This window comes from Sceloporus undulatus, chromosome 1, assembly GCF_019175285.1.
Source record: "Sceloporus undulatus isolate JIND9_A2432 ecotype Alabama chromosome 1, SceUnd_v1.1, whole genome shotgun sequence".
NCBI lineage: Eukaryota > Metazoa > Chordata > Lepidosauria > Squamata > Phrynosomatidae > Sceloporus > Sceloporus undulatus.
The window spans coordinates 80724277-80740803 of NC_056522.1; the positions used below are offsets into that span (position 1 = coordinate 80724277).

At 40.4% G+C, this 16527-nt stretch overlaps 1 protein-coding gene across 1 annotated transcript in view; it reads right to left on the minus strand.

Annotated features, from left to right (window-relative positions):
- The window catches only part of SYNJ2 (synaptojanin 2), a 96954-nt gene that overhangs the window by 37788 nt on the left and 42639 nt on the right, over window positions 1-16527 (minus strand). The window contains 10 exon segments of the mRNA XM_042480414.1: window positions 1784-1924; window positions 3633-3714; window positions 5770-5961; window positions 7657-7768; window positions 7770-7823; window positions 7907-8056; window positions 8345-8426; window positions 9577-9749; window positions 13424-13520; window positions 15332-15393. Of these exon segments, the coding sequence (XP_042336348.1) occupies window positions 1784-1924; window positions 3633-3714; window positions 5770-5961; window positions 7657-7768; window positions 7770-7823; window positions 7907-8056; window positions 8345-8426; window positions 9577-9749; window positions 13424-13520; window positions 15332-15393 (1145 nt within the window).

Consider the following 16527-nt stretch of genomic DNA (forward strand, 5'->3'; position numbering starts at 1 on the left):
TAGCCGAGTGGAGCTCTATGGGCAGCGTATTCCAGAGGGTCGGGGCCGAGATGGTAAATGTCCTCCTTGCGGTGGAGGCTAGTCTTGCCCCAGGCACCCTCAGTAGCTGCTGCCCAGATGTTCTGAGTGTGCGGGGCGGATTGTATGGGGAGAGGCGGTCCTCAAGGTATCCTGGGCCCAAGCCATGTAGGGCTTTATAGGTTATAACCAACACCTTGTATTGCGCCCGGAAGCGAATAGGCAGCCAGTGCAGATCTTTTAATACAGGTGTTATATGACTGGCCCTGGATGTACCAGTGACCAGTCTGGCTGCCATATTCTGTACCAATTGTAGCTTCCGGGTATGGTACAAGGGTTGCCCCATGTAGAGTGCGTTGCAGAAATCCAATCGAGAGGTTACCAGAGCATGTACCACCGTTTCAAGGTCCCTCTGGCCCAGGTAGGGACGCAGCTGGCGAATCAGCCGAAGCTGATAACAGGTGCTCCTGACCATCGCATCCACCTGTGATGTAAGGTGGAGCGACGAGTAAAGGAGCACCCCCAGACTGCGTACCGAGTCCTTTACGGGAAGCGTGATCCCATTCAGGACAGGTGGGACCACCGCCATCCCTGGGCCAGGAGAACCTATCACGAGCACCTCCGTTTTCTCTGGATTCAGACTGAGTCGGTTTTCCCTCATCCAGCCCATTACTGACTCCAGGCATGCCACGAGAGAAGAGATGCCATCCCCGGACACTGCATCAGTCGGAGACATAGAGAAGACTATTTGGGTGTCATCAGCGTACTGATAACCCCGCGCCCCATGTCTCCGGATGATCTCTCCCAGCGGTTTCATGTAAATGTTGAAAAGCATGGGAGACAAGAGAGACAAGGTGTTCTTATGGACCAAGGCAACACCCCCCCCCCCCGCCCACCTAACCTGGGCTGGTCCTTCACCAAAAACCCGGCAAGGAGGGCCTGTGCCCACATGGCATCTCCCTCAGGCCCAAGCCAGGTTTCGGTAATGCAAGCCAGGTCGCAATTACTGTCCTCCAACAAATCATGGAGGATGTGGGACTTGGTGTTAATCGACCTGGCATTGCACAGGAGCAGCGACAGGGTTTGTGGCACGGTTGGAAAGACCCTCAGGTTCCTTTGGTTAGGAAGGGGACCGGAAGGAGAGATAGATATTAAGCATCGATCTCGCCTTCCTCTGTAACGCAAGTCCACCTTCCTACCGCCATAAGTTAAGTCTATATATAGTACTCCCTAATCATTCAGTAACACTGAAAATTCATTCTGAAACACAGCAGAAATTGTGTGGTATTTTTTTAAAGAAATCAATGGACAGATTTTGTTACAGGTTTTTAAAAGAAATCTGTTTTTCCATTCCCTCTTAATAATTATTTCCCCATGCTTTCTAGCTTTTTTCACAAATAAAAATTACAGCAAGAAAACATGCATACTTCCCTCCATCTGGACTACCAACACAGATTGTGCATACTGTACTTTGGTCATAGGTTAAAGCAATGTAGGGAGCTCTCTGATAATTGAGTTATATTAAAAATTCACTCTGAAAAACAACAGGGATTGTGGGGGGTTTTTCAGAGAAATCAACAGATAATTTTTGTTCCAGATTTTAAAAGAAATCTGTTTTTCTTTTTAAGTGTTAAGTTCCCTCTTAAAAATTATTTCCCCTTGCTTTCTAGCTGTGTTCACAAATTAGAAATTACTGTGAGAGAACATGTATACTTTCCCTCAAATCTACCAGTAAGAGGTCATCTGCAAACACCACAAGATCTACCTGATGAAGGGGACATGGTAAGGTCGTACAAAGATGAAAAGGCAAACACCAACAAGTTGTGCCGAGGTCAACAAAATGTATCGGTGTGTCCTTGAAAGTGCTTTCTGAAGCTGTTCACCCCACATCTTCCTATTAGTTGTGCTGAAACAAATAAATAGATATCAAGTTAACATTTTTCCTCACCAGGTAGTGATTTAAAAAAAAAAAAAACAGTTTCCCTGAAGCACCTTCAGCACTGTAATCAAACACATTTTAGACTTGACTGTGGACCAAATCAAAATGGGTGACCACTAAAGATATTAATATGGTATTTAGGTATTTAAAGTTCATTTGTCAAAAATAGATAACACTCAATGACCTTTGTTGCAAGACCTTTCTAATCCCCCCCTCCAACTGATTAAATAACAGGCTGGTATCCTGTTAGTGACATATGATGGTATGATGGTTGCACTTACACCATTGTAAGTCTATTTTGGTCACTGTGGAAGTGTGAATTCTCTACCAACCTTGTGCCATGATTAACATCCTCCTAAGGCTCACTCTTTAGCTGCTGCTGATGGGAGCATTAGAGAAGTCTCTCGCCATGTCCCTGTAGCTAGATGCAGAATGATATTGTCATCTTACAGGACTTACCTAGCTATAGGGACATAGCCAGATGTTTCTCCAATGTCCCGTGCTATCCACTGGCCACTAAATTGCCCAGGAGTGCAGATTATAGCAGCTATAAAGTAAGTCCCAGAGGTGGCAAGAAGGGAGACGTATCACAGTTCTGTCTGCGTGGAACTTTACAATATGTCTCCTGGTGCAGTATTTTGGCAATAGTTTAGTCTCCTATAAGGATTCCAAGAAAGCAGTATTTTTAATTCACTCCTCCTTTTGTAAGACATTTCAAAAGTATTGTTTCACATATGAATGCAGGACTTTCAGTCAAATACACGAACTACTCCTACTGAAATGTACTGCATTTGACTAGATGATACAAAGGTCTATTAGTAGTGATGATTCTTTAATGGTCCATTAATAAATGTAAATTATCACATCACTTTGTAGTCAACAGAACATGAACAGTGTATAGACGCAATCTCTTAGTGGTTTGTTAATAATTTGATTTAAAATATTCCTTATATTTATATTGAGCTGCCCAATTACATTGTTCTCTGGGCAAACTACAGCATACAATTATAAAATATAATTTAAAAACCACATGACATAAAATAATAATTTGTGGCTTTAAAGCTTCCACTATAAAAATTATGAAGTGAATAAAAGCAGATAACAAACAAATCTACAACATATGCAGTAGTTCAGAATATTAAGAATAATTAATAATAATAATAATTTGTTTTATTTATATACCGCTATTCCTGTTTTTAAAATTGTTTTAAAAAGGCATCACCTTATGCTGAAATGACCATGAAGAAGGTGCCAGGTGAGCTTCTTTATATTACACCCAGGAAACCACAACTAAAAATAATGTCCTCCCATTTCATTTGGCTAGGGCATCTGGAGCAAAGACTCTGAAGGACACTCATAGTTTCAACAGCTGCATATTGGAGAAGGCACTCTTGAAATTCCAAACCATAAGGGAAATGAAAATGAAGTTTCAAATGAGCCTGGAAACAAGACTTGAACCCATTGCAGCTAGTGATATGATTGAAATGCCCAGTCCTAAATAAACAATCTTGCAGCCATAATCTGAACCAACTGCAGTTTCTGAACTGAGTTTAAGGGCAGACTCACAATGAATGCAGGGTTGTCAGAGCAGGGGTGACTCAGATATTGCCACCTGAGGTTTACAAACGGTATGGAAGTATGCCATTATACAGCTGACAATTCAATTTAATCATACCTAGCATTCACAATATTCCCAGCATTTAACTCCACCATCTCCTCAAATCCCACAGCAAATATGTCAGCAGGACAATGGTCATCTATAGTAACAAGAGAAAAAAAATCATGCAAGTTGCTATTTTAATAATAATAATAATAAATTTTATTTTTATCCCGCTTTTCCGCGATGATCAAAGCGGTGGAAAATGAAAGCAAGATGTTAGTAAATAAAGTGCATGTTCTTCAAGGATAGATGCTTATTCCTGGTTTGCACTGTAAGTGCCCCCTCTCCACTGTCTGGTGGTTCAAACATGCAGAAATCCTTATCTCCTACAGTCAGTATTTTGTCCACTGTATACCTGGGTTTGCACTGTGCTGGAAAGGTTGCCCTATGTTGGGTGCTAAATTCCAGGCCTTACGTTTTTTTGACTGGTATAATTTGAAGTACCCCGTTTCAGACTTTTCTACTAATGGTGAACTATGTTAAGTGTGGACTAAGGAATATTGTGTAGCTGTGGGGTAAATTTTAGAGGAAAGTAATGGCAAACCACCTCCGAGTATTCCTTGCTTTAAAAAATCCTATGAAAAGCATGGTGTCACCATAATTTGACAGGTAACTTGAAGGCACATAGAAACACAAATTTCAACTTTCTAATTGACATGGAAGTACCTTAACCATTTGGGCATAAGCTTTAAATCCCTCATTTTGGGGAAGAGATGTAAGAAAAATCATTTTTTAGGTTTTTCTGCTAAGCAGGTTGTCTTGGACCGTTTATGTATAAAACTGCATCCTGCAGTGAGAGGCATAGCTACAATATGTAGCTATGGCCCTGTACAGATGGGCCTTTTAGTACGTCCTGGCGACGTACTAGGGTTGCCCGGGAGCATCCTTTTTAGACGCTCCCTAACCCTAGTACGTCATCAGGACATCAAAATGGCGGCGCCCTGTCTACATGGGCACCGCCATTGTGACGTAACGGGCGGGCTGCATCTAAATGGCACAGTGCAGCTGTCACGTCTTGGCACCACCACAGGGCGCTTATGGCGCCCTTTCAGCGGCGCCGGAAGGAGCTCGAAAATGGAGCTCCTTCCCGGAGGGCGCCTCGTTTCCATGGCAACTAGATTGCTGTGGGAATGGCGCTAGGGGGAAAGGGGCCAAGTGGCCCCTTTCTCCCCTGGCTATGGCTCCCATGGTGTCTTGGGGCATGAAGCCCCAAGGACACCCCTTTTCAGGACGAGGGAGGAGAGGCATTTTGCCACTTCTCCCTGGTCCCAAAAAGCGATGTATTGGGGCCTTTGGACTGCCCCTGTGGCTGCCTTGGCCCCAATACAAGGCACAAAGGGGCAGCTGCAGCCCGCCCCAAATTGGCGGTCTGTATCCCACCTATGATAGCCTTCCATTCAACCCCATTCCCCATCCCTGCTCCCACTTTTCACAGCTGCAGCTGGGTATTCACACCTCCAACCTGGCTATTTCCTAGTCAGTGGAGAACAGGAAGAGCAGCAGACATCCAGGTATTTTTCTATAAGTGGATGCACAAAAATAGGCATCCACAAGGATCTCCAGGAATCCTCTGGAGAACCCTACTGATTATATCATTGCTTTGCATCCAGCTATAGGAAAAGAGCTGTTTGAAGGACTGCAACTGAGATAAGGTAGATTGGAGGGATTTGGAGTGTTGTGTAGTTACTAATGAATTTCAACATCATCATCAACAACATAAGTGAGTTGTGATGCCAGAAGATTAAATTACACTATTATAATTCATCAACAGGATGCTAGCCCAAGTATCCTAGGTTGATTATACACTGCAGAAATAATGGTTTAACAATGCTTTATCTGCCATTGCTCCTTACTATGGAATCCTGGGATCTATAGTTTGTTGCGGTATCAGAGTTCTCTTTCACAGAAGCCTAAACACCTCACAAAACTACAAATCCCAAAATTCTATAGCACTCAGCCATGATAGTTAAAGTATTGTCAAACTGCAGGTGCAGTCCTAACCATCTTGAGACCTTGACAACAGAGACAGTCAGTAAGCGTATGTGTGTGTAAGGGTAAGGATGGGAGAAACAAAGAAAAACAGAATATGTACACATTTGAAACACACTTTCTTTCTGCTGTTGTTCTAGGTCTGTCTATTACTCCTTGTTACCTTGAAATTCTGAAACCCCAGAGAGCTTAGGGGAATCCAGCAACCAGTCTGTTAATTCACTGGTACCAAGAATATTACTCTTAAATTGTTTGCCTCCATTTACATTCCAGGTCCCCATGGCAACACGAATCCTCTTGAAATTAGTGAATTCAAATTGACGCTCTGACATAGCTTTCAAAATGCTAGGAGTCACTGATGGAGAGAAGGAGGAGAAAAGGGAAAGAGGATTTTCTCTCATGAAATAATATGGAAATTATTAGAACAGATACCCAAGTATATTGTTGGCATGCCTTTAATCATTTCTCTTACTACCGTAATGAAGCCTAAACATTTAGGACCACAGTCATCTTCTTCTTCACCAGCCATCACAGTTCATAAACAGGCACATGAGTAAACAAGGAAGGACTAGTTCAGCCTTTGAGAAACACCATGTGCTAACACAACCTAATGATGGACGTTTAGCTAACTCAACAAGAAGCCCTTTGTGTTTTTACTCATAAGTAAACTTCACTGCACTGGAGTGGCCAGAAAGAATTCACAGAATTCAAGCCAATCCTATATACATTTTCTTCTTTGTTTTCTAGCACAGGGCTATAGAATAAATGTTCCAACAATAATATGGTTATAATGATGTAGCCCTTAAAAAAAAGGAGAGAGGAGAGGAAAGGGGGGGGGGAGAGAAAATGAAATGTGGCAGCACTTTTAAAACTAATTAAAACAATCCTCAGAACAGTCATGCTAACTTTACAGAATGCTCAAATAAGCGCAGAAAGCCAAGTAATGAGTGTAAGTGAGCAAGATCTTCACAATCCAAATGTGGTGGCAGAGTAAAGGGAAAAGTATGATCTAGTGCTTCCAACCTATATAATTAGAAGTACAGGATCAGACCTAGATTTAGTCTCAGGATGGGTGTCAATTGTGAATGAATGATGGGTGGCTGTGTACAAGAGGTTCTTTTCTGAAGCTGTCCTCAAAGTAACAGACCTTACTATTCAACCAGGTTTTGAGGGCAGAACTGAAAAAATACAGTTCCCGCTGTCTACTCTTCCCTTCTCCCCAAATAACAATAAAATAAATAGTATTATAGGCCCCCTGTCCACAGTCCATGTCACTGGCTGAAACCTGGAGAGTGGCAAAATTCTCAATATGATGATGAAATTACACAGTTTATTTTATTAATGTTGCCCAGGGATAAAGGGATAGTGTTGTTTTGGGCACTACATATATGTCCTCCATATTTTCTGTTTCTATCCATGATATTTATGCCCAGGAAAGGAGCATAGGCAGGGCTGATAGTACTGCAGTACCACTACTACTCCAAGACCCACACCCATTATTCAAGAAATGAGTAGACATCATTACCAAGCCTCCTAAACCATAGACATCTTGCTCTTTTTGGCACCAAGTTAACACTTGGCTCTTCATCCATGCTTTTGAAGCCAGTGATTATGACTTTATTCTGACCTACTGGCTAGTAGATTTCTGTATATTGTTCCATCTTACTGAATTTTTTAATATTATTTACTGTTGTTTTGTTTTATTGTGTATAATTACAGCACTTTAGAAATAAAGTTTAATAATAATAAATAATAATAATCTCTAGATATAGGATGGGACTTTGCTAAATCAGTTTAATAAATGAGCAACTTGCGTTTTGTACAGCTCACAAATCTTTTCTCTGTATTTAGATTTATATGCTCTCAAGTATACAGTATAAGTGTATTAAATTGTCAAATGAATTAAACAACAGATTTCCATATGCCCCATAAATATTTAATTCTGTTATTATTAATTCCCCAATGCTTGAGAAAAAGTATGCTAATGTGGACCATCTAGCTACCTGCATATCCGTATCAAAATATTAAGAGGGGCCTCCCTCTTGCTTACTCAGCAATGCTGTGTGGTCCATGAGCATTCTCTCTTTATCTTCAGATTCTTCACTGTAGAAATCACCAATAAGCAGTAAGTCAATGGCTTCCTGTTTCACCCCATCAAAAAAAGTTTGATTGAATGGTTCGTGACACTGAACGGGCACCATCCTTGAGTTTCCCCACCTGTATAATAAAGGGATTCACACCGTTAATTTAACTGATAGTAGGAATTTCCAAGAATTAGCAGGTTTGACTTTTTCCTCTACCTTAGCTTTTCCTTCCAAGGCACGTTTGCCTGTAAAAATCCTTCTCAGGTTGTGTCCACTGAGAGCCCACATTGCCTTGTAGGATTCCAGAAAACGTTCAACTATAGGTTTGGAGTTTAATCCCAGACTCTCTAACTGAGTGAGCAGGACCTGAATGAGAAAATAAAAAGGATGAATGAGCATGAAGAAGTTGTCCTCCTGTATCATACCCCATGCTTACTACTGGGTATGGGAGCAGGAATTTTGCTCAGTAGGGCAAATATTTTGCTCAGAGTAATACTGCATGCATCATATCCCATGTTTGCTGCTGGGTCCAAGAGTAGACATTTTGCACAGCAGAGTAAGAATTTTTCTCAAAGTAATAATATGAACAACCAGTACAATGTGTCTGGGGAGTGGGTGGGAAGCATTTTACTGGATATCTGATGAATTACTCACCTCAAGGGCTATGAAGGACTGGACGGTGTTGGTTCTATCCAGACAATCCAGGCAATTTGTTCGCAAGGTACCCATCTGTTGGCTTCAAAAATCAAGTCAAAGAACTAAAAGATGTAGTACTGAAAAACCAACTGAAGATTTAGCATCCCACTAAATAATTTTATCACTAAAGATTTAGGACCCCACCAACAACAACATTTTAAAATTCAGAGACAATGAGTGTGTCGAGAGCAAAGTTATTTATAAATTCTTATTACCGTATATACTCAACTATAAATCGACCTCATATATAAGTCGAGGACAGGTTTTGGGACAAAAATTATGCATTTTGATATGACCCATGAATAAGTTGAGGGTAAAACTTAAGGACATGCAACAAAAATGATGAAGCAAAGGAAATCGATGCCAACAACCCTACTATATTCTGCAGGCATAACAGTTTTGGCTCACGCTAAAAGATGGATGGAAGAGAGAGCAGAGGGAGGTCAGTGTTTCCAGGACAGATTGCACTCTTGCCTTTCACCATGGAATGGTCTACTTTTTAATAAGAGTTATACTATTTACATTGACCCATGGATAAATCGACCTAGATTTTGGGTGTCAATTTTTTGACTAAAATTTCTAGACATTACATGAGTATATACAGTAATTCTTTGCCCTAAAGGAATCAGCCTTCAATGTGTTACTGATGTTCATCTGGGACTCAATCAACCAGATGGATGCACTGGGCATGCAGTTTTAACCTGTTGCTTACAACAGGAACGGGATTCACTTGTCATAACTCTGCCTACTTTACAGCAAGACTAGGGGAAGCTAGCATTGTGCAGGAGTTTGAATGCTGGACTAGAGGTCTGGGCAACTAGGGTTCAAATCCCTGCTCAGTCACAGAAATCCACTATGTGACCTTGGGCAAGTCACACACTCTCAGCCTTAGAGGAAGGAAATGGTAAACCCACTCTGAATATATTAGTTGTCATAAGTCAGAAATGATGAAGGCATATAACAACAAGAAGTCTTCCAGTTTGAACTACCTTCCCCTGAAATCTCTTTCAGATAAAAGCAAAGCTCTACCACACAAATAATCTCTTATCTACAATCAGTTACTGTACATTGCAATCAAAAGACTGCAGTCATGACAAACACCTGTAAAATCTGAACTAAACAAATCTATTTTAAACAAAAAACAAAAAACCATACACAATGATATGGCATCAAGAGTCTAGTATACTTACCGGGCACTTGCATTCTCGCCTTTTGTGAAGATGCCTAACTCTTCCCAGTGCAACTTTAGCTGAGGCCCCAACAAATTCTCCAGCTTCTCCATTTTCCCACCTTTTGCAAACTGATGGTAATCAAAGTTAATCATGGGTGTGTCAGCTGCATGGGATGATGCCCAGAGCAACTTCTGAGTGAAAAAAAAAGAAGGAAAGGATAAAGAACTTTTTTAAAAAAACCTTCTTTTACTGCTTCATACAGAAACATTTGTAATAATATGCAATTGAACTGTGCTGAACCATTTATGGCCAGCTGTAGCATCAATCAGACATAGATCCCCAGAATATATATATGTTTTTAAAAAAATACATTCTTCAATTCCTTCTGCGCTCTACAAGAGTCAGTGCTTCTCTGTTCATAAACTCTGATACAGTAATATCAAGGGCACAGCTAGGTTGGGTGCCTCTGGAGTTGTCTGCTACATTAAACATTGGATAAACAGCTGTGTCCTTTCAGTATCGCTGAACAGCAATTTGTATTTAGTAGTTAAAACCTAGGTGCCCATATCATGTCTCTTATCAGTTAGAAAACAGAGAAAAAAAATTAAATAAAAAGTACTTCTTATTCCCAAAGGCAATTAAATTAATTCTCACTTGGAAAATAAAGTTACTATTGAGTTTGGGGCACCAGCTTGAAAAAACATTTAATATATGATGGGTGCAATCATATGTTGAAGATGCATCCACTGAGGTATTATAGGAGTTGTAGAAACACATGGAAGTCATCATGCTGTAGTGGTTAAGTATTGCACTAGGATTTCAAGAGACTAGGGTTCAAATCCTTACTTAGCCACTGAAACCCACTGGGGGACCTTGTGCACTAACAAAAATTCTCCTCTGAACAAGTCTTGCAAAGAAAACTTTAGGGACATCATAAGTCAGAAATGGATTGAAGACATACAATAACAATATTCTGAAACCTTATCTGCCAATATCCCTAACAGATACCTCACCTTGGGATTCTGGTCACAACCATGAAACTCTACTCCTGCAACTGAAGGTGCCAGTATAAAGTACTCCATATCAATAAAGAAACAAAAGGGAAATATCTCTGCCAAAGTACCCTGGCTCTCTCCATAGTACCTCCTCAACCAGAGCATGGAAACAGCTCTCAGAATCCCTGAGCCATCACCACCAAAAGTAACTTCTTCTGAGCTCTGTTCCCCAGTTACCCTGTTTGCCATCTTGCATCTTGTTGGAACTGCACTGTATATTATGCCCATATACAATAGATGACTTCTATTCTCCATTGTATCACAGAACACTGTGCTTACTTGTTTAATGTACTGTACTTTAAAATATGTCTGTATTTATGCTGTATTGCAGGACAACATTGGTGCAAATGTCTAGTCTTATATAATAAAGTTACTACAGCCTCCTTCCTAACAAGGATTTATTCACCTTTGAGTGTATGCCTTCAAGTTGCCTGTTGACTTATGGCAGCCCCATGAATTACATAGGGTTTTCTTAGGCAAGGAATATTCAGAAGTGGTTTTGCTAGTTCCTTCCTCTGAAATACAGCCTGCAGTACCTGGTATTCATTGGTGGTCTCTCATCCAAGGGCTAACCCTGCTTAGCTTCCAAGATCAAATAGGATCTGGTGCCTTTAGGGTACACTTACACAAGCATTATTACCAAGCTTATCTTGAAGTTCAGGTGGCACAGTTCCAAAATAAATTCAAAAAAAGAACAGACACTTGAAGCACTGACTATGTAAGGGCTGTTTATAAATGGGGAAGAGGCCTGCTTCTCTGGTTTATTACTGTCCTTGGATCTGTTTCTTTGGTAACGGCCCACACTCCACTGATTACTTACAGACAGCTGCACATAGTAGTATACTTGGGAATGACATCACGCTAAACTGCTACTGCCTCAACGTGAATCATTGTTCAAATGCATTGTACCCAACTCTGCAGCTGTGTTAATTGTTAATAGCACAAAGAAACTGCAAATGATCATTTATAACTTAAATTATTTTGAGAGAGGGGTGGAAAAAATCATAAGCAACAATATTGAGAGAGTAATCCTATACTTACACCATGACTGGACACACATCATTACTATGCCAGCCAACAGACTGTGTACTGAATCCATGTTCAGGAGTGGAAAGGAAAAACAGACAACTAGAAATCCACAGTCAGGGATTGTGCTGGTGATTATGTCCACATGTCATCCACCAGTAGCAGCCTGACTTCCTGCCAAATGGGAAGTTGGGAAGAGAACATACTCTGTCACAACAGGACAAAGGGAGAGCAAACTCTCTGGAGAGCAGTGCCACCTGCACATTTCAGAGCCAAACAGGTTCCAAATGCTGGGCTCTCATCCATCCACCCTTGGCCGGTTGTCTTGGGAAAATACCAAGCAGAAGATTACCATCAGCAATGGGCATGAGTGGCACTTGTTTTTGGACATCCTCCTGGTATGGGGAGCATTTGCCATTCCTTGCACTCAATCGTCTGATGCAGACATCTCACTTTGCCTAACAGAAGGAACCAATGAATTCACAAAAGGGTCAAGCCCCCAAGAGACACCCACATAGAATCATAGAGTTGGGAGAGACCACAAGGGAATCCAGTCCAACCCCCTGCCATGCAGGAAATCTAAATCAAAGCATCCCCGACAGATGGCCACCCAACCTCTCTTTAAAGACCTCTAAGGAAGGAGACTCCACTCCACTCCACTTCACTCCACTACAGTCCTTACTGTCAGGAAGTTCCTCCTAATGTTGAGGTGGAATCTCTTTTCCTGTAGCTTGCATCCATTGCTCCAAGTCCTAGTCTCTGGAGCAGCAGAAAACAAGCTAGCTCCCTCCTCAACATGAATGACAACACCATAGTGCTTCCACTGCTGGGATATGTAAACACCACAGATCAGTTCCACAGCACTGTAAATCAGTCTTGAATTGGGCACAATTGTCTAAGTTACCGTACAAGGTAAGGGTAAGATGATCCATCTCACTCAGGAACACACAAGCCAATCATAATCTCCTGGGTGGGCAAACAGCCCTTTGGGTCCGGCTCTTTCCTAGACATTACATGTCCAGCACTTCTGAATAGCATTCCAGTAGTACTTGTCTTCCCTTCTTCTCCCTTCCCATAGTCCTTTGCTCTCTGCACAGCCAGCTCTCTCATGCATCCCATTTGTGTACCCAGGCAGGATCACAGTCCAGGATGCCTGAATGAGCAGATATTCCAAGGGGCACTGCCCTTGAGCCCATCAAACTTCCCACTAGCATAATGGGGCTTCTGTAGAATCCTGCTGCCCCTTATGCTTCCAGTACAGGATTGGATCCTGAATTTCTTCTTAACCTGACAAATACAGTCAGAAATACATAAGCATATTTAACAACAACAAAATATTTAGAACACCTAGGGCACAACACAGCACTCTCCACTTTCACTGACAGAATCCTTTCTTTGGTGACTCATGACCAGCTTCATTATTATTATTATTATTATTATTATTATTATTAACCTTTATTTATAAAGCGCTGTAAATTTACACGGCACTGTAAACTTCAGAGAAATGATTGAGTAATATTGGCATTTGCTTTTGAAAGTATTGCATTAAGGGTTAAATCTGGGGCCGTTACATTTTTAGTAGACTAGTAAACACTTACTGTATATGAACAACCTTAAGTGTCCCAATTACAGAAAACAACATAGTAATGCTAATAATTTTTTTAAAATTGCCTTTCTGGGATGAAATGGCCACAGCTTCATATTAAGACAGTTGTTTTATCTGTCACAAGCATGACACTGAGTGGAAGAAAAGTTGGCAAAATGGCATAGCACTTTGTTTTTACCTTAAAAGCCCTGTTGAGGACATCTTCTCCACCTTTGCTTCCTAGTAGGTTAACAATCACTTGCTTACCATATTGTTCTTTTAGAAGCATCATATGCCTGTAAAAGCCACAATGTTTTGGTTTTTAGACAAATATAAGACACAAAGTATATCTCTTTTTAGAATATATGCAACACAGGTGAGTGATTACCTTATAAACCACTACATCATTCTCAGAACACCAACCCAAGTGCATGATTTCCTTCTACAACTTTTAAGTTGTTCTACCAGCTGGATTATCCTCTATTTCTACAGCTAGTCACAACTTTTTGCACATGGCCTTGTGGCATTTGCGCTCGCTAGTTTCTAAGAAGTTAAGTAACTCATCTCATTATTAGAGAGTTGGGGGAAATCATAAGAATACTGACCATGAGAAGGAGTTAGATATTAAATTCTACTTTTAGATATCAGCCTCTTACCCATCTGAGAAAACTAAACCCAGTCAGAGTCCTGTTACATGTGTTGAACTACTAACATGTCAAGACAATCCCATAGTTGTCATGATAGATATAATGCAGCTCTGGGCTCAGAAGCCTTGGCATGAATACTGTGGTCCTCCCTCCCCTAGAACAAACATTCTGTGAGATGAATATCAAACCCAGCACCTTCTTCACCAAGTCAAATGAGGAGCTGCTAGTCAGTGGAGCTGGTGAATTTCCCAGTCTATTTGAAGACCCCAACACAAAGAAAACAAGACTGGGGGACTATCTAGTTCAATACTGTGTTCACACAGTGGCCAACCAATGGCCTGCAGGAAGCCTGCTAGCAAGAACATAAGTGCACATGACCACTCTGTCTTGTGTTCTCCAGCAACTAATACACAGAAGCATACTACTTTTCACAGTGAAGGTGATCCCTAGCCACCTTGAATAATAGCAACTGATGGCCTCAAACTTTACCATTTATCTAATTTTTTTGACATCATTCAAGCTAGCAGCTAGCACTATATCTTGCAGGAATTAATTCCACATGTATAAACATTCTAAATTGGCATTCAAACAGATGGGAAACATGGACAAGAAAATGACATTTCAATAAAATTACCTTTTTCAAATACAACATTCATCTCTCTTATATTTTAAAAGCTGTGAACAGGCCATTATCTTGGAAGCCTAATCATCCCAATTACTATTGGTATTCAGGATATCATGGCACTGGACTATACCACAAATAATATCCCTAAAACCTTGTTTTAAAACAATTATTTCAACAAACCTAGTAACATTTCAGTCCTCATAAACAACATCCACTTTGGGAAAACAGCTCTTTCTAACAATTTACATGCACTCATTCTGACTATTTCTCCCTGCTCAAAAACCAAGGGCAGACATAATGATTGGTAGGAAAAGTAATGCAGAAGAAAGGAAAGTTGAGGGGATGGTGATTATACAAATCTCTGATTCCTTAACCATGGTTAAAGATTGTGTCTTCATAATCTTAAGCAAAAAAGAAGTACTGTTAAGTAAAAAAGCATAAAAGCAAAACACAAAGGATGAATTTTGAGGAGGAATCTGTTGGAAGAAAGATGTCATACTATAAAGATGTTCCAGGATACTCTGGAATACCAACAACAGCATTAGGAGGAGCCCTGGTGGCGCAGTGGTTAAATGCCTGTACTGCAGCCATTCACTCAAGACCACAAGGTTGCGAGTTCAAGACCAGCAAAAGGGCCCAAGCTCGACTCAGGCTTGCATCCTTCCGAGGTCGCTAAAATGAGTACCCAGACTGTTGGGGGCAAATTAGCTTACTTGCTAATTAGCTTACTTGCTGTTCACCGCTATGATCTTTGGAATAGCGGTATATAAATAAAACAAATTAATTAATTAATTAGATGTTAGTGCGTTTTCTGCAGTACAGCAATTAACCTTACTTGTCAAAAGCAGGAGCATTAGCTTCCAGGCCTCTGGTAAGTTTCAGGTGATGGGACCCAACCTAAGTGGACAGCAATGAAAATAATAAGAAGCAATGCTTTTAATTTAAATCATTAGATATTTCCCATTTTCATTTACATAAAATATTCCTCTATTATAACTAACACCACATTGGTACCTACAGATGGTACTATTAACAAAGAAAAGAGATTTTATTATCAAATCTGACTGAAAAATGAAAAAAATACTCGTAATACACTTAGTAGGTGAGTTGTTGTGGGCTTACGTTGCCCACAGTCATCTATTGTATTGTCAAAATGATTTTCCACAGGTAAAACTGGATAGAACTAATTTGCTGCAGGAAACATTGCATTTCCTTTTACAGCCTTGAATGTTCCCTATCCCACATTCAAGAGCTCATTTAATCACGTCAGTTTGTCAATTCAGTGTATGCGTGTATAGTTATAATTGCTATCCTAAACCAAGGATAATGCCTCAATTACTGCAGTAAAAAATAAACAGTTTAAGTAGATTCACTGTGTTTTTGTATTTTCAGGAAGGGAAATTTCATTATACCAGCGGATCTTACAAATAGTCCCCCAACATATACAAAGAAACAAAATAGCTTTTGAGGTTTCATTAATTTATTTTAAAGGATTGCTTTTATTTCTATAAATCTAGAAACTATAAACCTTGTGTTCCACAGATAAGCCCATTCTGATTCATTTAAACAATTCATTTTTTAAAATCCCAGGTTTGGAACTCTCATTGTACTGATGAAAGAATTCGTGCAAATAAAAGTGGCCACATGTCCCAAAATTTTACTCTGAGTAGCAGGGTGGGGAAATGCTTAGAAGTATGTACAGATAAGAACAACTGAAAATCCCAACATTACTAAGGGCCTCACATTAAATTTTGGCTCTGAAGTACTTCAGGCAGGTGTGTGCACATACCACCCACTTGCAGCAATGGCTAACAATCAGAATGGAAGGGTTCTGCTTTCATGAGAAAGCAACAGATGAAGACAAAACCAACAATTCACCATCTTACAATATTATGGTCTGAAATGTTGGCATTTCTTTATTTTATTTGTTTAAAGCACGTATCTTTCACATCTCAGCCCACCAGGGCATAGCCACCACTAATAGAAACTGCAAGCAGAGCACTAGACCTCTTCCTGACTTTATGTTATTTA